At 53.3% G+C, this 22,543-nt stretch overlaps 2 protein-coding genes across 5 annotated transcripts; one reads left to right on the top strand and one right to left on the bottom strand.

Annotated features, from left to right (window-relative positions):
- Window positions 1-4,237: 4,237 nt before the first annotated feature.
- On the top strand, window positions 4,238-18,236 carry PKMYT1 (protein kinase, membrane associated tyrosine/threonine 1). Of its 3 annotated transcripts, XM_036920324.2 has the most exons (9): window positions 4,242-4,423; window positions 5,710-5,810; window positions 13,929-14,429; window positions 15,277-15,770; window positions 16,436-16,542; window positions 16,671-16,843; window positions 16,923-17,077; window positions 17,815-17,913; window positions 17,995-18,236. In XM_036920324.2, exons 3-9 carry the CDS (start codon window positions 14,079-14,081, stop codon window positions 18,104-18,106), a joined length of 1,491 nt encoding a protein of 496 aa, XP_036776219.2. In that variant the 5' UTR covers window positions 4,242-4,423; window positions 5,710-5,810; window positions 13,929-14,078; the 3' UTR covers window positions 18,107-18,236. The 3 variants fall into 3 exon arrangements, with proteins under 3 accessions (XP_057343645.1, XP_036776219.2, XP_057343646.1); XM_057487662.1 differs by having other exon boundaries at window positions 4,238-4,423; window positions 16,671-17,077; window positions 17,815-18,044; XM_057487663.1 differs by lacking the exon at window positions 4,242-4,423 and having other exon boundaries at window positions 5,312-5,810; window positions 16,671-17,077; window positions 17,815-18,044.
- A 118-nt stretch (window positions 18,237-18,354) lies between these two features.
- On the bottom strand, window positions 18,355-22,458 carry PAQR4 (progestin and adipoQ receptor family member 4). Of its 2 annotated transcripts, none has more exons than XM_036920325.2 (3): window positions 21,321-22,458; window positions 19,712-19,933; window positions 18,355-19,548 (listed from the first exon to the last, which is right to left on the bottom strand). In XM_036920325.2, the coding sequence occupies exons 1-3, from the start codon at window positions 21,484-21,486 to the stop codon at window positions 19,115-19,117; spliced, it is 822 nt and encodes a 273-aa protein (XP_036776220.1). In that variant the 5' UTR covers window positions 21,487-22,458; the 3' UTR covers window positions 18,355-19,114. The 2 variants fall into 2 exon arrangements, with proteins under 2 accessions (XP_036776220.1, XP_036776221.1); XM_036920326.2 differs by having other exon boundaries at window positions 19,712-20,008; window positions 21,321-21,460.
- Between the last annotated feature and the right edge of the window lie 85 nt (window positions 22,459-22,543).

Raw genomic sequence — 22,543 nt, 5'->3', positions numbered from 1 at the left:
CAGCAATGACTCAGGCCCCTGGACTGTAGTCTATCTGCTGGCCTGCCCTGCCCAGCCAGCCCTTCCTGGCATCTCTGGTTAAGGAGTCCAGCCTTTCAGGGTGGGGGCCTGCAGAGGGGCCACCACGGGGAGTAGGCAGCAGCAGAGGGGGCTTCTCAGCGGGAGGCCTCTGAGCCCCTCATGCTCATGGAGGTGAGGTCCAGCTGCCAGAGGCCTGCAGGCCTTTCACCGGGTACCTCTTCCCTGGAGCCGCCAGCACTGAGATGTGCCTCGCCTCCCTTTGCCTCCCCCTACACATCCCGGGCTGCACCCTTGCTGCCCTTAGCCCGCACCGGGTGATTACGCTCACATGAGCACACGCACATGGCCACGCCCGTGGCACCCACCTCCCCACCATGGACCCACCTTTGCACAAGGCCCCTCTGCTCCTGCTGGGTACTCTCAGCCCAGTGCCCCGGCAGCACTGCACCCCGTACACTGGCCACCTGCCCTGCCTGGCAGAGAGCTATGACAAGTCCTGGAGGCCAGAACTTCTACTGATGGCTGGGAGGGGCCTGGGGGTGGCCCCTGGCCCCAACCACCCCATGAGAGCCCAGCACAGCTCGACAGTCCATTCAGGCTCCCTGAGAGGGGCTTTCGTGCCAGGCTACCTGCTCCACCCCATGGCAGCAGGCACCGGCTGCCTGGGCTCCTCATGGTGGGCAGCTAAGTGGTGGCCTGGTGGCTTAGTGGCGGGGTGCTGGATTCTGATTCAGATGGGGCTCGGGCCCCAGCTCTCTCTGGCTGGGGAGGCTGAGCAGGACTCTGACCTCCCTGAGTCTATTCAGTCTCCTCCAAGACGATGACACTAATGGTACCACAGAGTCAGGGCTGTTGAGGGAGCTACTTCCTACCCTGTTTTTCAAATGGGGAGAAACAGAGGCACAGAGGAGAAGGGACTTGGCCTAGATTGTACAACTCCTACATGGTGAGCCTGGGGTTTGCAGCCAGGGTCCTCCACTCTCTGCCTCACCAGTTCCCCCAGACACTGCCCTGCTCGCTTCTCACAGCACACTGTCCGGGCTCAAAGTGCCTACTTCCGTCCTGGGACAGCTGAGGGCCCCCTGCACAGACCCAGACCCACAGTCCACCCCACAGGGCACCAGGGAAGCTTGGCCCAGGAGGAGGCAGGAGGGGAGACCACAAGGGGCCACGTGGGAGGTACAGTCTGGGTGCCTGCTTGGCTGCCAACAGAGGGAAGGCTGATGCCCACCAGGCCGCCTAGGTGCTGGCGCTGGCCTGCTGAAAATGCCAGCCAGCCTGGGGCCGGGCCAGCTTGACACCACTCAAGACCAGGGCTGGGCTCTGCTGGGCACTGCCAGCCCCTGCAATCTTCTCCCCACCCCCAGCACAGTGGTCCCCTCAGTTCACCCCCAGCCCCACCCAGGCAGGCCTGGCCTGAGAGCACATGGACCAATTTGGGGCAGAGAGAGCCCCTGATGGAACCTGGGCCACCCTTTGCTCCCAGGAAGGAGGGTGACACAGCCCAGCCTCTGAATAGAAGAGTAACTTTGAGGGACCAGAGCTGGGATCCCAGGGCAAGGCGACAGCTGGGGTGATGGAAGAGCAAGATGTAGGCCCAGGAAGTGTGTCACCTAAAATGGCATAGGCTGTGTCAACAGACTTGCAGCCCGCTGCTCACAACAGCAGCACCTGCCGGGTGGGAATCCAGGGAGGACAGCCGGAGGGGCAAGCAGGCACCTGCAGGGCAGACGCCGGAACCCACAACTGTGCTAAAGGCCCCTCGGTCACCCCCTCAGCCCTCCATCTGACAGCTCAGCCCCTCACTTTGGCTGCCTCTGGGACACCTTCCTAAGCACCTAGCCACCACCCAGCACTTGCACCTTGCACAGCTAAACTCTTAACTTCCACTCCCCACCCATTTGTCACTATTAAAACCTCAGTCAGTGTGAAATACGGCGTATACACAGAAGCATGCATCAGGCAGAAAGGCACAATACAGCAGACAGACGCTCATAAAGCAAACACCTATGCATCTGGCAGGGAATCAGGAAAATAGAACAAGGCCAGCTCCGCAGAAGCGCCCATCACAATCCCCTTTTCCTTGTTTGGGATAGCCATGTTTGCATTTGTGACATCATTTCTTTGCCTTTCCTAAGTCACATTATTTATTCCTGTTTTGTGGCCCTACCCCTGGAGGGATTCACCTGGTAAGTGATGAACCTATCTTCCTGGGAGGGTCCAGGCTGGGCGGCAGTGCTCTTGTGGTGACTGGACACATGGGGACACACGTGGCTCAAGCTGGCTCTTAACCTGGGCGTGCAGCTGGGAGGAATCCCACATGTGAGCAGGGGTTATGGGGCATCCTCCCCGACGCAGCCCCAAGAACTTTGGTCTCAAACCCTGTGGGCTCCGGGTAGATGCAGGGGTCCTGGTCCCTTTCTTCCAGGTTCTTTGGGCCCACGTGGCAGCTCTGTAAACTGTAAAACACTATACAAAATGAGGGATTGTTACTGTTATCGTTAAATACTGTGTGCTCGGTCTCGTGCTAAGCACATACCCGCCAAGGAGGTAGGAACTCTTAATTATTATCCCCGCTTTACAAATGAGAAAACAGGCCCAGAGACATAAAGCAACTTGCCCATTATTACACAGCTCTGTGTTGCAGAGCAGGGTTAAGAGCCCTAATTTTCCTTTCTCAAACAAATGCTTTTACCTGCCATCTGTACTTAACTTTATTATAGCCCTTCCACAGAGCAAAGTATCCACCGGAAGCTTGGTTTTGAATATAAAAAAATAATTTTTAAGTCATATGAATTAGACTGTCAAGAAAGGGCATTTGGAAGGGGGCCTGAGTCCAGAACTCCTGGCAATGAGGCTGGCAGAGGGGATGGCAGCTGAAGCGAGGCCTGTGTTTCCAGGCCTCCCAGGGACAAGCCTGGGGTCTTTAACAAGGCTCCAGTCTGAGTCAAGGGGCTGTGGTTGTCAGAGATGCTAATGCAAAGGAAGAGTGTATGGAGTGGGGCTGCAGGCCCCAGAGAAGCACTGGGTCTTGGGCCTAACCTGGGATGCGGGCTCCTCCCCACTGCTGGACCACATACTGGAGTGTATTCACGGAAGGTACAGGCACACAATAGGCTGGGATCCCTGAATTCCATGACTTATCAAAGATCTGAGGGGACAGGCAGTCAACAGATAAACCAAGAGGATAGAATTTCAGATAGAGATAAGCGCAATACAAATATAAGGCTGGAAAGGAAATGCAGTAAGATGGGGAGCGTTGTAGGTAGGCGGCCTGGAAACATGACTCCCCTCCACCCCGTTAAACGGATAAAAGGCCCCTCAGGTCCCCTCAGTGAAGGAAGGAGCAAGGTCCAGCCGTGCTAGGGTTATGAATCAGCGCTTGCGCAGAGACTGACCCCTGCTAAGAACCTCAAGGGGATCGATCATTCCATCTGAATCTCTAGCTCCGTGGAGGAAGCTTCATCGGCTGATTTTACAGGCATGGAGACCAACGTGAGGCCGGGTCCCAGTGTGTCCCCAAGGTCGTTCAGCCAGGAAGGAGCTGAGGGAGATTTGAGTTGAGCGCCAAGTCTTAAATCCAAAGAATGGGAAGAGCTGTCTCGGAGCTGGCTGAGGCCTGGAGGCAGGGAGACTCAGGCCCGGCAGTCCGGAGGGCTTCCTGGGAGGGGCGGTATGTTCTGGTTCCCCAAGCTGCGCGTTCTGGGGGCAGGAGAACGTCTGCTTGGCATTCGCATTGCATGTCCAGTGAGGTGCACGGCAGGCATGAGGGAGCCGGTGAACCCTGGGAACTCCACTCCGCCGGGGGCCGCAGGGACTTTCCGTCCGGCCCCGAGTGACCACCTCCGGGGCGAACCAACGTGACCGCCTCTTCCGTGGACGCGAAAACTAAGCCAGTCCAGCGAGGGCCGTGGGAGCAGAACTGGGGTCTGGAAGTCGGTCGGCGTCGCGAGAACCGGGACGCAAAGGAAGGCCCAGATCCCACGCCGCACCCGGACTCCAGGGCCTCACTGCGCCCCGCCCAGCCCGGAAGCTGGTGTACGCTTTGCGCCTGCGCAAGGCGAGCCTACGGCCGCAGGCGCGGGCAGGGCGGGGCGACGACGCGCACGCAGGGACGTGAAGGCGGAGCCGATCAGCCGGGCGCCTCTGACGGGCTGCACCGAGACGGGGGCGGGTCAAGAGGCGTTCCTGGGCGGCACCTCAGGGCCGGTTTGGAAGTTTTGGCGCGAGCTGGCTCTGCGCGCGTTTCAGGGCCGTTCTCCCTCCGCACAGTCCTACAGCCTGGGCGTGGGAGCCATCGACTTCAGACCCTGGCCTGCCTCACCGCCCCGAGGGCTCCCGCGGCCTCCTCCGACCCGGAATCTAGGACCTCGCTGAGCTGCGCCCCGCTCAGCCGCTCCAGGTGAGCCCAGACCCGGGCCTGAGGGTTCTCGGGGAGACCGCCCTCCTCTACTCCCCTCCCTGCCTGCAGGCACCTGCCCCCTGACAACCCCTCCCCTGGCCAGCCTCACCCACGCCCCTGCAGCGCGCTCCCTCAGCCGCTTCGACGGCCTCACCCACCCCTTCCCCCGCGGATGATCCCCACCCCACTCGTCCTGCCCCCGGGAAAGCCCCAGCCCCAGCCCCTGCCTCGCGACAGCCGTCTGCTCAACTCTGTTGGCCAGGGTTTCCCCACGCCCACGGAGATGAGTCAGCCGTGGCCCTGCCCGGCAGGAACTCACAGTATAGCGCGGTGGACCAAGGTCGCAACATGTGCCCAGCCCAGTGAGAGGGCGGAGCCCCTGAAAGCTGCAGAGGTCAGCGCAGCCTGGCCTCTGTTCAGGGCCACCCTGGATTCACTAGGGAGCCCCTGCTCCTCTTACCTCCCCTGTGCCATCCCCAGAGCTGTATGGCCAGGCCAGTGTATGCTAGACCTTAAAGTGACACTGGAATTGTCTGAGAACTGGTTTAAGATGCAGATGCTGGTGTCCAGGAATGTGCCAGGACTGAGCCAGGAGGCTGTACTGCTAACCAGAGCCCTAGGGGATCCTAACACCCTGGTTTCTTCACTTTGAGAAATCCTGGGATGGGATTCCCGAGGTGAACAGAGTCAGAGGAAGGGTGCCCACAGAATGTAGGGTGAGTGTTCCAGGCAGCCCCCCACCCCCCTGGGATCTCTCCTCAGGGAGAGGAGGGAGGGCACACTGCAGATGGCTGCTCCCTCCCGTTTCAGTTACTGACTGCCCCCCTCCCTGCCAGGTATGTGTCTGTATCATCTGATACAGTGCGCCTTCCTCTCAAAATCAGACCACCTCACCCGTTGTTTTCTTGGTTTTGTTTCAATTACAGCATTACAGCAACACAACAGCCCTCTCTGCCCCAACACACAGTCACCTACTCCCATGGGCCACTGCACTTTGTGTGTCCCTTCACTGACTACTCAGAGCGTTATTATATAGGAGATTCCCTGGAGATCTGTATGCCAGACACTGGGCTAAGCCTTCCGTGAGGTATTACAGGTCTGTACACGGGGAGGCTGAGTGGGTTTTGGAATTCAAAATGGCTCTGATTTTAGAAAGGAAATAGGGTGCATTTATAGGTGACACCACCAGTGGGTCTGTGCCATAATCAAACATTAATGTTTCTGTCAAGAAATATATGAATATTCACAAGAAGAGGGGAAAATAGACCATCAGATTTTTCTGCTAGGTGAGTTTTGCGTGTGGATTTCCAGTTGTCCCAGCACCACTGTTGAGAAGACTCCCCTTTCCCACTGAATTGTTCTGGCACCCGTGTCAAGATCAACTGAGGTAAATATGAGAGTTTATTTCTAAATTCTCAGTCCTGTTCCAGTGATCTGTACGTCAGTTCTTATGTGAGTGCCACATCTGTTTGATTACTGTAGCCTTGTAGTAAGCTTTGCAATTGGGAAACGTGAGTCCTCCAACTTTGCTGTGATTGTTTTGACTATTCTGGGTCCCATGAATTTCTGTATAAATTTTAGGATCAGCTTGTCAATTTCTGCACAGAAGCCAGCTGGGATTCTGATAGGGATCGTGGTGAATCTGTGGGTCTGCAGTTTGGAGAGGATTGCCGTTTTATTTATATTGTCTTTGGACCCATGAACATGCGTCTTTCCATTTATTTAGATTGTCTTTAATTTCTTAAAGAAGCTGAGGGAAGAAAGAAAAGTAAGTGTATATATGTTTAGTGTTCGTTATATTGACCTTCTTATTTACCACTTCTGTTTCTTTTCACTTGCTCTTTGGGTTTGAGTTACCATCTGGTGTCAGTTTCTAGTCCAGTAGATCTTTGTTCCCATCCACCTCCATTGTGCTGATATGTGCAAGTATGTTACATTTCTATATGTTAATGCCCAACATCAATTGCTTACATGTTGTTTTATGCAATTGCTTTTTAAATCAGTTAAGAGAAGAAATATGCATTTACACTGTCTTGTATACTACGAAATTACCAGTGCTCCATGTTTTTCTTCACATAGATTTAAATTACTGTTTGGGATCAGTTGCTTTCAGCCTTTAGAACTTCCTTTAGTTTTTCTTGTAAAGTAGGTCTATCAGCAATGAATCCTTTATCTGGGAATATCTTTATTTCACCTTTGTTTTTGGAAGATAGTTTTGTTGGATATAGAATTCTTGGTTGACAAATACACACACACACACACACACACACTCTCTCTCTGTTTCTCTCTCTGTCATCTCACTGTCTCCTGGCCTTCACACACACACACACACACACACTCTCTCTCTCTCTCTCTCTCTCTCACTATGTCATCTCACTGTCTCCTGGCCTTCATTGTTTCCATTGTTTCCAATGAGAAGTCTGCAGTTAATCTCATGGTAGGGCTTCTAAATAATGAGTCATTTTTCTCTTCCTGTTCACAATATCTTCCTGTATGATGTGTCTGTGTGTGTGGATCTCTGCATTTATCCTACTTGAAGAAGTTCATTGTGTTTCTTGTCTACGTTAATGTTTTTTTAAAATCACATTTGGGAAGTTTTCATCCATCATTTCTTGGCACATTTTTCCTGCTCCTTCTTTTCTTCTGGTGTACCTATTATGCATATGTTAGTATACTTAATGGTGTCCTACATTTCTCTGAGTCTCTCTTCCCTTTTCTTCATTTGTTTTTGTCTCAGTTCTTTAGATCATATGTCTATTGACCTATCTTAAGTTCACTTATATTTTTCTGCCAGTTCAAACCTACCGTTGAGCCCCCTCCAGAGAATTTTTTTCATTTTAGTAACTGTACTGTTCAACTCCACAATTTCCAGTTGGCTCATTTTTTGTGATTTCTTTTTCATTATTAATATTCTCTATTGGATGAGATGTTGCCATCATGCTCCCTTTAACTTTTTAAAGAGTGGTTTCCTTTAGTTCTTTAAAGTTGTTTATAGTGGTTCCTTTGAAGGCTTTTTGTTAACTCTGACATCTAATTTCTTTTATAGGCAGTTTCTGCTGCCTGCTTTTTCCCATGTGTGGGTCGTAAGTTCCTGTGTCCTTGCATATCTTGTAATATATATATTTTTATTTTGGTATCATTAATATACAATCACACGAGCGACACATGGTTACTAGATTCCCCCCATTATCAAGTCCCCCCCACATACCCCATTACAGTCACTGTTCATCAGCGTAGTAAGATGCTATAGAGTCACTACTTGTCTTCTCTGTGCTGTACTGCCTTCCCCGTGCTGCCCCTACATTATGTGTGCTAATTGTAATCCCTCTTATTCCCCTTCTCCCTCCCTTCCCACCCACGCCCCCCAGTCCCTTTCCCTTTGGCAACTGTTAGTCCATTCTTGGGTTCTGTGAGTCTGCTGCTGTTTTGTGCCTTCAGTTTTTGCTTTGTTCTTATACTCCACAGATGAGTGAAATCATTTGGTACTTGTCTTTCTCCGCCTGGCTTATTTCACTGAGCATAATACCCTCTAGCTCCATCCATCTGGTTGCAAATGGTAGGATTTTTTTCTTCCTATGGCTGAATAATATTCCACTGTGTATATGTACCACATCCTCTTTATCCATTCATCTACTGATGGACACTTAGGTTGCTTCCATTTCTTGGCTATTGTAAATAGTGCTGTGATAAACATAGGGGTGCATATGTCTTTTTGAAACTGGGATCCTGCATTCTTAGGATAAATTCCTAGGAGTGGAATTCCTGGTTCAAATGATATTTCTATTTTTAGTTTTTTGAGGAACCTCCATACTGCTTTCCACAATGGTTGAACTAGTTTACATTCCCACCAGCAGTGTAGGAGGGTTCGCCTTACTCCACATCCTCGCCAACATTTGTTGTTCCTTGGCTTTTCTATGTTGGCCATCCTAACTGATATGAGGTGAAATCTCATTGTGGTTTTTTTTTTTTTTTTTTTTTTTGTGAGGGCATCTCTCATATTTATTGATCAAATGGTTGTTAACGACAATAAAATTCTGTATAGGGGAGTCAATGCTCAATGCACAATCATTAATCCACCCCAAGCCTAATTTTCGTCAGTCTCCAATCTTCTGAGGCATAACAAACAAGTTCTTACATGGAGAACAAATTCTTACATAATGAATAAGTTACATAGTGAACAGTACAAGGGCAGTCATCACAGAAACTTTTGGTTTTGCTCATGCATTATGAACTATAAACAGTTCAAATATGAATACTCATTTGGTTTTTATACTTGATTTATATGTGGATACCACATTTCTCTCTTTATTATTATTATTTTTAATAAAATGCTGAAGTGGTAGGTAGATGCAAGATAAAGGTAAAAAACATAGTTTAGTGTTGTAAGAGAGCAAATGTAGATGATCAGGTGTGTGCCTGTAGACTATGTGTTAATCCAAGCTAGACAAGGGCAATAAAACATCCACGTATGCAGAAGATTTCTCTCAGAACGGGGGGGTGAGGTTCTAAGCCTCACCTCTGTTGATCCCCAATTTCTCACCTGATGGCCCCCCTGTGACTGTGCCTGTCTTAGGTTGTTCCTCCCATGAGGAATCTTACCCGTTTCTGGCTAACCAGTCATCTTCCGGGGCCATACAGGGAAATGTAAAGTTGGTAAGTGAGAGAGAAGCCTTATTGTTTGAAATGGTTAGCTTTTTACTTCTTTGCATATTTATGCCCTGTGGCTTCTATGCCCAGCATTTGTCTTGAGGTATCTTTACCACTTGGAAGAATTATGATACTTGGTAAATTCGATATGAGGCACAAATTCTATTTAAGGGTTGTAATTAGGAAGGAAGAAGAAAAGCTATAGAAGTAGCAGGCGGAAGAAAACATGGGAAGATTGATTATTTCTTTGACATATCTTCTTGTAGAGTAACTTCAGCATGTATAGGTTTTAAGCTACTACTTAAATTGCGCACACACATTAACATAATAGGAGTATAGTTACATAACCAAAGCATATCTGTAATTACCAGCCATCTCCAGTGAAACCAAGAAAACCAGTTAGGCACCTTAGGCATTTGTGAAAACTTATCTATGATATGGTGGATATTGTCCAACTGAACTTGAACAGTCTGAGAGAAATCAGACAAATTAAAACAGCCCATTCCTGGGGAATGTTCACATCCCTTATGTTCTTTTAACAGTAAATAGTCTGTAGTTGTAAGATTTTGGAGCGCTACAATTTGCACTTCTCCTAATTCTTGGTTGAGTTCCAACAGTATAGATCCAGTCAAATTTGTTGTTTTACTGTATGCACAGGCCAGCTTAGATATCTCCTTCCTCATTCCCATGGCAGGTCCAGGAACTGGTGGGATGAGTGCATCTACAGCTGTAGCAGTGCGTGGATCTTTGTTGGGGTTTTTTGATGATCATCTTCTGGCATGAGTCTTCCAGAGAGTGCTGATGTTGGAAGTTCTCTTTCATATCGTATCTTAGTTCATTTTCGGGGTAGCCCAATTAGGCTTTGATCTTCTGTATAAACGCAAACAGACCCTTTGCCTACACTTTTATATGCCCTTTATACCCTTGTGTAGAACTCATTGGAGGTTACCACACAGGAACTGCCCTTTTTTTTTGTTTTGTTTTGTTTTGTTTTGTTTTTGGTATCACTAATCTACATTTACATGACGAATATTGTTTACTAGGCTCTCCCCTATACCAGGTCTCCCCTATAAACCCCTTTACAGTCACTGTCCATCAGCATAGCAAAATGTTGTAGAATCACTACTTGCTTTCTCTGTGTTGTACAGCCCTCCCTTTTCTCCTACCCCCCCATGCATGTTAATCTTAATACCCCCCCACTTCTCCCCCCCTTATCCCTCCCCACCCACCCATCCTCCCCAGTCCCTTTCCCTTTGGTACCTGTTAGTCCATTCTTGAGATCTGTGATTCTGCTGCTGTTTTGTCCCTTCAGTTTTTCCTTTGTTCTTATACTCCACAGATAAGTGAAATCATTTGGTATTTCTCTTTCTCTGCTTGGCTTGTTTCACTGAGCATAATACCCTCCAGCTCCATCCATGTTGCTGCAAATGATTGGATTTGCCCTTTTCTTATGGCTGAGCAGTATTCCATTGTGTATATGTACCACATCTTCTTTATCTATTCATCTATCGATGGACATTTAGGTTGCTTCCAATTCTTGGCTATTGTGAATAGTGCTGCGATAAACATAGGGGTGCACTGATCTTTCTCATACTTGATTGCTGCATTCTTAGGGTAAATTCCTAGGAGTGCAATTCCTGGGTCAAATGGTAAGTCTGTTTTGAGCATTTTGATGTACCTCCATACTGCTTTCCACAATGGTTGAACTAACTTACATTCCCACCAGCAGTGTAGGAGGGTTCCCCTTTCTCCACAGCCTCGCCAACATTTGTTGTTGTTTGTCTTTTGGATGGCAGCCATCCTTACTGGTGTGAGGTGATACCTCATTGTAGTTTTAATTTGCATTTCTCTGATAATTAGTGATGTGGAGCATCTTTTCATGTGCCTGTTGGCCATCTGAATTTCTTCTTTGGAGAAGTGTCTTTTCATATCCTCTGCCCATCTTTTTATAGGGTTATTTGCTTTTTGGGTGTTGAGGCATGTGAGTTCTATATCTTGTAATATTTTTGTTGAAATCCGGGTATTTTATATAATATCATAGCAGCTGTGATACGGGTTCCTTACTCAACTCTGGGGCTTGTGATTATTGTTTGCCTGTTTTATTTGTTTAGTGACTGGCTGACAATCATAGTGGTACCTCTTTCCCCTGCAGTGTGAAGCCTCTGATGTCATTCCTCAGAGGGCCCAGGCTTGGACATGTGCACAGTCACCCTGGGACGCCAGTGGTTTTAGGGGGGCTCTCTTTATCTTTTCCCTGATCATAGCCAGCTGTTGGGCTCCACCAAGTGCCAGCTATTGCTCTGTTGCTTTTGACAATGCCCTGGGAAATCAATAGCTCCACAGATTGATCAAATTAAATTTGGATGTCTTTAACAAGGTACCCTTTGAGTTCAGTATTTGAGGTTTGTTCTGACTCCAGGAAGGCTGTTCTTAGCTGTCTCTTTCCCCAGTTCTCTCTGGTAAACTAGCTGGCCTTTGGCTTAGTTTGTGGCACTAAGGGAGGTGCCAGCCTCCTCTTATTTGCTTACTACCGAAACCTCCATTGATTTTTTTTTTTTTTTTGAGAGGGCATCTCTCATATTTATTGATCAAATGGTTGTTAACAACAATAAAATTCTGTATAGGGGAGTCAGTGCTCAATGCACAATCATTAATCCACCCCAAGCCTAATTCTCATCAGTCTCCAATCTTCTGAAGCATAACGAACAAGTTCTTACATGGAGAACAAATTCTTACATAGTGAGTAAGTTCTTACATGGTGAACAGTGCAAGGGCAGTCATCACAGAAACTTTTGGTTTTGATCATGCATTATGAACTATAAACAATCAGGTCAAATATGAATATTCGTTTGATTTTTATAGTTGATTTATATGTGGATCCCACATTTCTCCCTTTATTATTATTATTATTATTATTTTTAATGAAATGCTGAAGTGGTAGGTAGATGCAAGATAAAGGTAAAAAACATAGTTTAGTGTTGTAAGAGAGCACATGTAGATGATCAGGTGTGTGCCTGTAGACTATGTGTTAATCCAAGCTAGACAAGGGTAATAAAACATCCACGGATGCAGAAGATTTCTCTCAATACAGGGGGGGTGAGGTTCTAAGCCTCACCTCTGTTGATCCCCAATTTCTCACCTGATGGCCCCCCTGCGACTGTGCCTGTCTTAGGTTGTTCCTCCCTTGAGGAATCTTACCAGTCTCTGGCTAACCAGTCATCTTCTGGGGCCATACAGGGAAATGTAAAGTTGGTAAGTGAGAGAGAAGCCATATTGTTCGAAAAGGTTAGCTTTTTACTTCTTTGCAGATTTATGCCCTGTGGCTTTTATGCCCAGCATTTGTCTTGAGGTATCTTTAGCATTTGGAGGAATTATGATACTCGGTAAATTCGATATGAGGCATGAATTCTATTTAAGGGTTGTAATTAGGAAGGAAGAAGAAAAGCTATAGAAGTAGCAGGCGGAAGAAAACATGGGAAGATTGATTATTTCTTTGACATATCTTCTTGTAGAGTAACTTAAGCAAGTATAGGTTTTAAACTACTAATTAAATTGTGCACACACATTAACATAATAGGAATACAGCTACATAACCAAAGCAGATCTATAATTACCAGCCATCTCCAGTGAAACCAAGAAAACCAGTTAGGCACCCTAGGCATTTGTGAAAATTTATCTATGATATGATGGATATTGTCCAACTGTACTTGAACAGTCTGAGAGAAATCAGACAAATTAAAACAACCCATTCCTGGGAACTGTTCACATCCCTTATGTTCTTTTAACATTAGATAGTCTGTAGTTGTAAGATTTTGGAGCGCTACAACTTGCACTTCTCCTAATTCTTGGTTGAGTTCCAACAGTATAGATCCAGTCAAATTTGTTGTTTTACTGTATGCACAGGCCAGCTTAGATATCTCCTTCCTCATTCCCATGGCAAGTCCAGGAGTTGGTGGGATGAGTGCATCTACAGCTGTAGCAGCGCCAGGATCTTTGTTGAGGTTTTTTGATGATCATCTTCTGGTATGAGTCTTCCAGAGTGTGCTGATGTTGGAAGTTCTTCATATCGTATCTTAGTTCATTTCCATTGATTTTTGAGAGCAGTTTTAGGCTTGAACGTCCCACACTCTGTTTCATGTAAAGTCAGCTTTTTGCAGAGAAACTTTCAAAGCTCTGTTTTATGACCTGCCTCTCTCCTGGGCAGAATCTCTGAGCTTCAGCTCTGAAGCTGAGGGCAGGGACAGTGGTGCCCATCTTTCTGAGTGACACTGCTGCCGTGGGGTGGGGACAGTAGCCTCTAGCCTTCTCAGCTTGCCTCTCCCAGTATGGAGCCTCCTTTCCAGGAATAAGCTGAAGCTTGAGCAATTGGGCTCCAGTATTCCCAGCTTGGTGGGCCTGTTGTAGAGCTTCATCCTGTGAGTAGAGACTGGTGGAGGGAGGGGGCTCCCAGGCTCTCTGCTACACTCAGCTAGAATTTAGCCTCTGCAATGTGGAGCTGGAAGTGAACTCCACTAAATGAGTTTTAGCACAACTATGAAAAAGACAGCACGAAACTTCTGGAATTCAGACTTGCTTTTTTACTTTGGAATTAAAGATAAGGGCTAGTGGCTGTGTTAATATTTCCACCCTACAGGCTTGGAAGAGGTTGTGTATTTTGAGGCCAAAGAGCCAGTTGTGATGGCACAGGGATGTGGCTGTAGGTGATCTGGCTGCAGAACCTCCGTCAGTGTGACTTCTGGGGGACTGTGGGAGCCTCCAGGACTCAGCTCCATGGTTTTCAATTTATGTTCACTGATCTCCAGAGTGTAGATGACTGTGTGCAGCGTGTATATATTTGTCCTCTGCCTTTTCTTGGCAGGTGCTCGTTGCTCCCACGGTCTCCATGTTTAGAGCAGAACGTGTGTGTAGAATAAACACGGATCTATTCTGCAGCCTCTCTGGGCCCACAAGGCTGGGCGCTCTTTGAGTGGACACCCTGTGCTGTCCCTCAGATCCACCTGTGCCAGCCATGCCTGTGCCCACAGAGGGCACCCCACCACCCCTGAGTGGCACCCCCATCCCAGTCCCAGCCTACTTCCACCATGCAGAACCTGGTTTCTCCCTCAAGAGGCCTGGAGGTCTCAGTCGGAGCCTCCCACCCCGGCCTCCTGCCAAGGGCAGCGTCCCCATCAGCCGTCTCTTCCCTCCTCGGACCCCGCACTGGCACCAGCCTCGGCCCCGGAGCGTGTCGTTCCGAGGCGAAGCCTCTGAGACCCTGCAGAGCCCTGGGTATGACCCAAGCCGGCCAGAGTCCTTCTTCCAGCAGAGCTTCCAGAGGCTCAGCCGCCTGGGCCATGGGTCATATGGAGAGGTCTTCAAGGTGAGTGGGGTGACAGCTCCCTGGCTGCCTGGGGGTCCCCTTTGCCTCCCTTCTCTGCCTGGAGGGAACAGTGTCCTGGGCTGCCTGCTTTCCTCTCCCCTGCCAGCCCACTCCTGGGCTGATGGATTCCCTTCCCCAATGCTTGATTTGGCTACTTTCTGCTAACCCCCCACAGGCCCCTCCCCACATGCTCTCCTTGGCCAGAGCCTGGCACGCCTGCCATCGCCTCCCACCCTGGAGCCAGCCCTCTGGGTGCATGCCCTGTCCACTACCCAGCCACAAAGCACTCAGGCTACACCCTCCATGCCATCTTTTTTCTTTTTCTTAAAATATACTTTCTAGTCAATTATATTTCTTCTAAAATGGTAGTTTTCCTTACACAAGTACTACATGAAGACAGTTCTGTTGCTATAAAGTACAAACAATATAAGCCCCTAGATCAGCTGTCCTTCCTGGAGCAAACCTCTGTGCTCTTCAGGCAGGCGTCCTTCCTTCCAGATCTTTCCATATACCTTTCTAGAGTTGAGCACATAGAGACAAACCCATTTCAGAGCCCACACAGTGGCCCATACTGCCTGTATGGTTCAGTAGCCAGCTTTTTTCACTTAACAGTGCATCCTAGAGGTCCTTCTGGTCAGCCCACCTCTTGCCTGGTTGAGTCACTAGGGAACCAGCCCCTGGCTCCTGGGGTGAAGGCTTATCCAGTTCTGCTATTGTGCATGTAGGGGTCTTTCTAAGGTAGAGGCCATGCTGCACCTGCAGATGAAATCTTAATAGAATTGGCCATTTGTCCTCCCAAGTGGCTGTGTCACCTCCCACCCAGCCTATGGGTGCCACCCCCTGCCAGGTACGCTCCAAGGAAGATGGCCGGCTGTATGCAGTGAAGCGTTCCGTGTCACCATTCCGGGGCCCCAAGGACCGGGCCCGCAAGCTGGCTGAGGTTGGTGGCCATGAGAAGGTGGGGCAGCACCCGCGCTGCGTGCGGCTAGAGCGAGCCTGGGAGGAGGGCGGCACCCTGTACCTGCAGACAGAGCTGTGTGGGCCGAGCCTGCAGCAGCACTGTGAGGCCTGGGGTGCCAGCCTGCCCGAGGCCCAGGTCTGGGGCTACCTGCGGGACACCCTGCTCGCCCTGGCCCACCTGCATGGCCAAGGCCTGGTCCACCTGGATGTCAAGCCAGCCAACATCTTCCTGGGGCCCCGGGGCCACTGCAAGCTGGGTGACTTTGGGCTGCTGGTGGAGCTGGGTGCCTCTGGAGCCGGTGAGGCTCAGGAGGGAGACCCCCGCTACATGGCCCCTGAGTTGTTACAGGGCATCTATGGGACAGCTGCAGACATGTTCAGGTAAGGGCTGCAACATGGGAGGCCCTCCCTGGGGGCAGAAGGGTGGTCAATGGAGGGAGGGAAATGCTGCTCTAGCTCAGAGTCAGGAAGATGGCCTCAGCGTGGGAGATGCTGTCCCCAGGTGGTGGAGAGCAAGGTGGGTGATGTGTAGAGACAGGCTGTCTAACAGGGAACCATCTGGAGCCACTTTATGTGGATTCACCCATCTCACCACACCCCCACAGAAGGGACTATTACTCCTTTTATGGAGGAGTGGGCACAGCGGAGGTCAGGGGCTTATTTGAAGTCTAATTAGCAGGTGGTGAAGTTGGGGCTGGATCAGGCACTGGGTCCATGGTCCATGCTGGTGACTCTGCTCTGTCTCTAGCCTTGTGTCCGGCTACATCAATAGATGGGTGGTAATGAGTACAATAACCATAGTGCCTGTCCAGTTGGGGGCGCTAGGAGGACTCACCTCCATTGCGTGTGGGCTGCACTGGGCTCAACATGAGTCCACCACTGGTCCTGCTGGGCTCTCAGGGCCCGCAGCTCCCCTCTCCACCTCCCCTTCAAGGCGGAGAACAGCAGCTCTTTCCTGGTCTCTTCTCAGGGGCAGCAGGGGGCTCTGGGGTCAGGTCCCAAAGCCAACCTTGCTGCTCTTCTGCCCCTGTCCCCATTCTTCCCAGTCTGGGTCTTACCATCCTGGAAGTGGCATGCAACATGGAGCTGCCCCATGGCGGGGAGGGTTGGCAGCAGCTGCGCCAGGGCTATCTGCCCTCTGAGTTCACTGCCGGTAAGCAAGGGGCAGAGGGGGAATGGGCTGCCACTGGGAGGACAGGCTTGTGTGGGAGCAAATGTCCCCCATGGGGTACCGCTGGTCTCGGCCCCTTCAAGTCTGACATGGCCCTGCCTCATGCACAGACCTGTCCTCTGAGCTACGTTCTGTCCTCATCATGATGCTGGAACCCAACCCCAAGCTGCGAGCCACGGCTGAGGCCCTGCTGGCCCTGCCCATGCTCAGGCAGCCACGGCCCTGGAGCATCCTGTGGTACATGGCTGCTGAAGCTCTGAGTCAAGGGTGGGCCCTGTGGCAGGTAAGTTGGGCTGTGGTGACGAGCTGCTTTGCCCTGGGTCCTGGGTCTGCCCAGCCCCCCTCAGCCCCTGTCCCCACAGGCCTTGCTTGCCCTGATGTGCTGGCTCTGGCATGGGCTGGCTCGCCCTGCCAGCTGGCTGCAGCCCCCCGGCCTGCCGGCCACCCCACCTGGCTCACCACCCTGCAGTCTCCTGGACAGGAGCCTCTCCAGCAACTGGGACAACAGCAGCATAGGGTGGGTGAGGGCTCAGGGCTGCCGGACAGGGTGGGGGTGGCCCCAGTCAAGGCCCGGAAGGGAACCAAGGCTGACGGGGGTGTGGCCTGGCCTGATCTGAATGCAGCTGTTTCTCCTGAGCTCAGTGTGGAACAGCCACCACAGAACAGCAGGCCTGGCAACCTCACTCGGGAGGGTGCTGCCACCTGGGGAGCCGCATGGGGGCTACACTGTCGGGGGCAGGTGGCGTGGTGGCCCCACCATCAAGGCTGCTAGCGCCCAAGGACGAAGTGTTTTCCTTTCTCTTGGGGAACGGAGCTCCAGAGCCTGGCCAGCTCCACCCTGGGAGGAATTCTTAGTGCCAGGTGCCTGGTGGCCAAGTGAGAGGCTGCAATTAAGACATTGCAGTGAAAGGAACCACACACTCAGGGCAGTCAGTCCTCAGGAGGAATCATGCCATTAGCCCTTCAGTACAAGCAGGCCACCCCACTGCCATGGGGTGCTTTATACTAGACACAAGTGCCAGATAAGCTTCGTTTACAAGTTCCTGTCAAAAGCCAGTGCAGCTGAAGCCCATGTGTTCCATAAAGGGTCAGAGGTAGCTTTTGAGTGTGCATGGACTTTCAAAGTGCACACGCTCTCGCCGTCCCGTTGGCCCCCGGCCCACATCGGGCTGGTCTGACTGCTCCCTCCCAGCTGTGGCCTCCTCCCTGTGCGCTCCCCACCCCTCAACACTGTTTGTATTGCCCTGCCCCCAGGCCCTCACTGTCTCCAGGGGCCATCCTGGCCGGGGCTGCTGGGAGCACCTCCACCCCCCGCAGTGGCTCCCCTGTCCCCCAGGGCAGCTACTCATTGAGGTGAGCAGGCCCAGGGGGCTGGGGGCCAGGATAGAGTGTTTTGGATCCTGTGTCATTTCCCTCTTCTCTTCCCCCATGCAGGGACACCCTAGACTTAAGTGACATTGACTCTGAGCCCTCTCGGGGCTCCTTCCCCTCCTTTGAGCCTCGGAACCTCCTCAGCCTGTTTGAGGACTCACTGGGCACGACCTGAGCCCACAGGCAGCCTTGGCGCTTTTCGCCTTTTAGCACTGCCCCCCATCCTCCTGGAGGCTGGGGTCCCTCGAGAACTCCAGTGGTTCCTTCTGCCTGGCCATCTCTAATAAAAGGTATATAAAATTTGGGAGCACCCGAGCTTGCTTGCGTGACAACATGGTGCCTCCTGCCCACTTTGTTGACATCACCCAGGGTCTGAGAGCCCTGAGCCGGGCTGAGGCCAAGCCCTGCTGCCAGGCTGCAGGCCAGCAGTTGGGAGCTGGAAGCCACACACTGTGTGGAGCAGAAGTGTCCTTAGCAGGCACGCACCGCCATCAGAGCCAGGCTCTCAAGGTAGGGGGCCCTCAGTCCCATGGGGCCTGGGTCAGGGCCACACAGCTTTTCACGTCTCTGTGTTGCCTGGAAAATGCAGCAGCAGCAGGTGTTCCTCCTGCTACTCAGTCCTGGGACAAGAGGCAAGTCCTGCTTGCTCAGACCCCTCACTCCGCAGTCTGTGGGTGGAAGGGAGAAGGGGTGGGCGAGCCTCAGGCTGCTGGGAAGGCTGGCGTGCACAGCAGAAAGACGGAGGTCAGGTAGCATGGGCTGGAGGCTGGGCCAGGCACCCATGGGGTGCGTTCTGGGGGGTTCTGAGGAGGGACAGGGGGTGGTGGCAGCTCTAGGCTGGCAGGATTCCAACTGTCAGAGCAAGAATGACTCCAGAGTTCCTCTGGCCCAACCCTCATAGGTCACAAAGGGTAATCTGAGGCCCAGGGGAGGAAGGTTTCCTCCCAGCCTCCACAATAAGTACCGTGGAAGAAGGCAGGGGGGGGAAGCTGGAGCTCTCAGGTGTGGGTAGAAGAGGCCAGTCACAGGGGAAGACTGGACAGACGGACGAGGGCTCCCAGCTGGGATGTCCTGTTTGCTGGTAACATCCAGGGAGCCAGCACCTTGCAGACCAGCAGGAGGGAAGCATGGTGGTGTTGGCCCTAGAAGACTGGGCAGACTGACACGGCAGGCAGGAGGTGGCTCAGTCCAGGGGGCAGGTGTGATGTGCGGCCCAGAGCAGGTCGGGCACAACCCCGGCGTGTAGTTGGAGAATGGAGCCCACGCTGAGCAGGTGCATGATCTGGTGCGAGTTACCCCAATAGTCGAAGCGGCCAGGTCCCCAACGCTCTGGCAGGCGGGCCACATTCACCAGCCCCCCAAGCAGTGCCAGTGCGTCCATGCGCAGGTAGCAGGGCAGGGAGCCTGGAGCCCCAGAGCCTAGCCCTACTCCCCGGGCCCCAAACACCAGGAGGCGGGCACCAGCCTGCCAACCAAAGGCACGGAGCCGGGCACTGGTGGAAGGGGCAGTGAGGGCCCGCCAGCCAGCCACCCCCGACACCATGGTGTAGCCCACCAGGGCAGCTGGGCGCAGCCAGGGCCTGCAGGCCAGAGTGCAGTGGATGATAGGAAGGGCCCCTGCACAGAGGAGAGAGGAAGTAGAGGGCACATCAGTCTGGGTGGCTGCCTGCCCCTTCCACCTAAGGTTCATATGAGTGCCCCATGCCGCCTCCTCCCCAGTTACACCCCAGCTCCCATCCTTTCAGGCCCTGGCCCTCCTCAGCCCCATTCCCTGGCTCACCGAGGGTGTTGACGAGGCAGACCCCACACATATCCAGGGCAAGGAGCCGGGTGTATACAGGGCTGCCCCCTCGGTGGCACATGAAGAGGTGATAGAGCACGGAGCCTGCAGGGGGTGCCAGGCAGGCCACACAGTGTGTGCCCCACAGCCAGCCATCATTTCCCAGCTGACCCCAGGGCATGGTCATGGGCAGCAGCACCAGGAAGCCCAGCAGGGCCAGGCCTGGGGAAGGGAGACAGTTACCCATCACATAGCTTTAGCACTGAGGACAAGTGATGTCCTCAGGGAGTCCACAGGCTAGAGACAATACAAGAGAGATGACAGCAAGACAGATCTTGATAATGCTGTTAGCCAACTATTGGCAGGGCCTCAGACAGAGGCACGCCCCCATTTTGCAGTAACCTTAGTGACTTAGAGCTCATGACAGTTCTGAGAAGAGACCATTATCCCCACTTCGCGGGTGAGCAAACAGAGTGATCTGAAGCCCCAACAACTAAGCAGTGGAAGGACAAAGCTTGGGCCATCTAACCCTGAAGCTGCTCTCACCCCTGCAGCCACATCACCTCCCCTGAAAGCCAGGGTCCCCAAACCCCCAACCCAGCCTCAAGTCTGTCAGCAGAAGCCAGGAGACGTGACCTCAAGCTGAGTTCTGAACAGGAGAGGTAGGGAACGACGCTAGTTCCCAGGGCCACTTAGCTTGCTGTCTCAACCCTTATGTCCTCCCCTCTCTGTAAGACCAATGAAATGGAGGCTTTGGGCCCTTTTGTCTTGAAGAAGGGTGGGGGTGGAGCTTTTGTCTTGAAGAAAGGGGGAGGCCAGGCAGGGGAAAGAGGCTGAAGAGAGCTTGTTCCGTCTCCCCAGGCACCATCTCCAGGAGCTCCATTCCTCCCTGCAAGGCCCTCTAGGACGATTCCTACCCATATACACTGGCACTCTGGCATTGCCCTCAAAGGGGCAAAGGCAGGCAGAGAGCAGAGCATGCTGAGGTTGCTGGCTGCTGGCTGCTCACTGTCAGCAGGGTCTGGCCAGGCCACAGTCCCCCAGTGGGGCAGGTACCAAGGCTGGGCCCAGCTGGCTCGGCCTGTCCCAGCTGGGGCAGCCCAAGGACGGGCAAGGCTGTGTCAGCACCGCTCAGTGGGGCAGCGGAGGAGGGCCCGGCGCCTGCCGGGGGGCGGGGAAGGAGCCGCCACCAGGCGGAGTTCCGCGGCTGGTCGGCTGGTTGGCCGCGCTGGGCGGGGCTAGGGCCTGGCTTCTCCTGGGCCCCTCCTTGCTGAAGTCTACACGTCTCTGGGATAGGGCGCTGGAGAGGGAGGATGCCCAAGGCGCCGAGATTAAGAAGGGGCGGGGCACCAGGCTCCTCCCCGGGACTCAGAGGAATTAAACGGACTTAGTCCCCTACTCGGCTACAATCGCCTGCTCTAGGGGCCCTGCTGGGGAAGCGGAAGCGGGCAGCCCCGTCCGGGACAATGGCAGCTTTGTAATCGCGGCTCCTGGCCATGTCAGGACCCAGATAGCCCAGGACCTCGGCGCCGGGGAGCTCCTGGGCCCTTGGGCCCTCGGCTCACAGCGGGCAGGGCTGCCGCGGTGTGGGATGCGGGGCGCTGCTTACCGTGCGTGTAGATGTTGCCCAGCTCGTTGTGCAGGTAGAAGAGGCTGCGCAGGCAGCCAGAGCCGCTGCTGGCCGGCCGGTAGCCTGTCAGCACGAACTTGTTGAACTGCAGGTGCGGCGGCGAGCTGGCCCAGTCCAGCAGGCGCGGCCCGGCCAGGAATGCCATGGCTCGGCCTGGCACGGGCGGCCCGCGTTCTCCTCGCTCCTGGGTCGCCGCCTCAGTGAGGCCACGGCTCCCGGAGGCTCATGCCCGCGCCCGCCCACCGCCTAGTGCCCAGTCGGCGCACGCGCCGGCCCGGGGGTCCTGGCCGGCGCGCCTCCCGAGCTGCGCACGCGCGAGCCCTGCGCCCCCGCGCCGGGGCGGAGGCTGGGGACGCGCAGGGCGAAGGAGCGCAGTGCTTTCGGCTTCTCTAGGGCAGGAGCGCCGCTGGGACGGCTCGCGGCGGCGGTGGCTGCAGCGGTCTTTAGTCCCTCAGCTGCCGGGAGGACGGGTGCGGCCGGACGCGGGTGGGGACGCCAGGCTCCGCCCCGGTTATCGCCCCCGCCATCCCGCCAGCATTTCGCGCGCTGGACTCGGGAAGTCACGCGGCGAGGGCCTATGGGCGCGGCCAGAGGGAAGCTCCGCCCCGCGACCGCCCAGGCCTTCACGCTCTTAGCATAAAATATGCGGCCCCAGCCTTATTTGCATGGGTGACTGTTGGCTAGGACCCGACATTCTGGGTCCCCTAGTCTCGTCCGGAGTGACCCTGGCTCCTTGCATCCTCCTGTAGTGAGCACCCGGGTTTTCCGCGTGAACCCCTGGTCGATGCACCCTTGGGCAATCCCTGACTCTGGGGCCCTGCCCCGCCACCCAACAGCACTACGCAGCCCGAGCTCTGTCCAAGGTGCTGCCGGGCCGGGACGTTCGTACTGGTCAGGTCTAGAGTCGGCACGCAACTCCTCTGGGGGTGATCCTTCCACCGGCCCGACTCCCCCGGAGCGCATTTAGGCGCATTAAGATGCCCAAGTGTCTACGGGTGTGCGCCCGGCGCCCTCGGTCTACGCCTTCGGGCCAGGCTTCTTGGAGCTCAGGCGCGGCCAAACTCGCTCACAGGAAAGAAAGATCGGTCCTCTCCGGGGTACATCCTAAGACAGGCCCAGAAAGACATCCCTAATTCTGCTTAACCCCGCCCATAGCCAGCCTCCGCTCCCCTCCCTTCCCCAAGACTCCGCCCACCCACCTT

This window comes from Manis pentadactyla, chromosome 10 (assembly GCF_030020395.1).
Source record: "Manis pentadactyla isolate mManPen7 chromosome 10, mManPen7.hap1, whole genome shotgun sequence".
In the NCBI taxonomy this organism is placed as follows: domain Eukaryota; kingdom Metazoa; phylum Chordata; class Mammalia; order Pholidota; family Manidae; genus Manis; species Manis pentadactyla.
The sequence above is the reverse complement of the archived record's forward strand: the minus strand, read 5'-3'. Positions and strand labels throughout refer to the sequence as shown.

Excerpts from the sequence above, each read along its gene's own strand:
- PKMYT1 (XM_057487662.1), top strand. The coding sequence starts at position 14,079 with ATGCCTGTGCCCACAGAGGGCACCCCACCACCCCTGAGTGGCACCCCC. Across the intron at positions 15,771-16,435 it reads ACAGCTGCAGACATGTTCAG|TCTGGGTCTTACCATCCTGG; the intron begins GTAAGGGCTGCA and ends CATTCTTCCCAG. Across the intron at positions 16,543-16,670 it reads GCCCTCTGAGTTCACTGCCG|ACCTGTCCTCTGAGCTACGT; the intron begins GTAAGCAAGGGG and ends CCTCATGCACAG.
- PAQR4 (XM_036920325.2), bottom strand. The coding sequence starts at position 21,486 with ATGGCATTCCTGGCCGGGCCGCGCCTGCTGGACTGGGCCAGCTCGCCG. Across the intron at positions 19,934-21,320 it reads GGGCAACATCTACACGCACG|GCCTGGCCCTGCTGGGCTTC; the intron begins GTAAGCAGCGCC and ends TCCCTTCCCCAG. Across the intron at positions 19,549-19,711 it reads CTGCCTCGTCAACACCCTCG|GGGCCCTTCCTATCATCCAC; the intron begins GTGAGCCAGGGA and ends TCCTCTGTGCAG.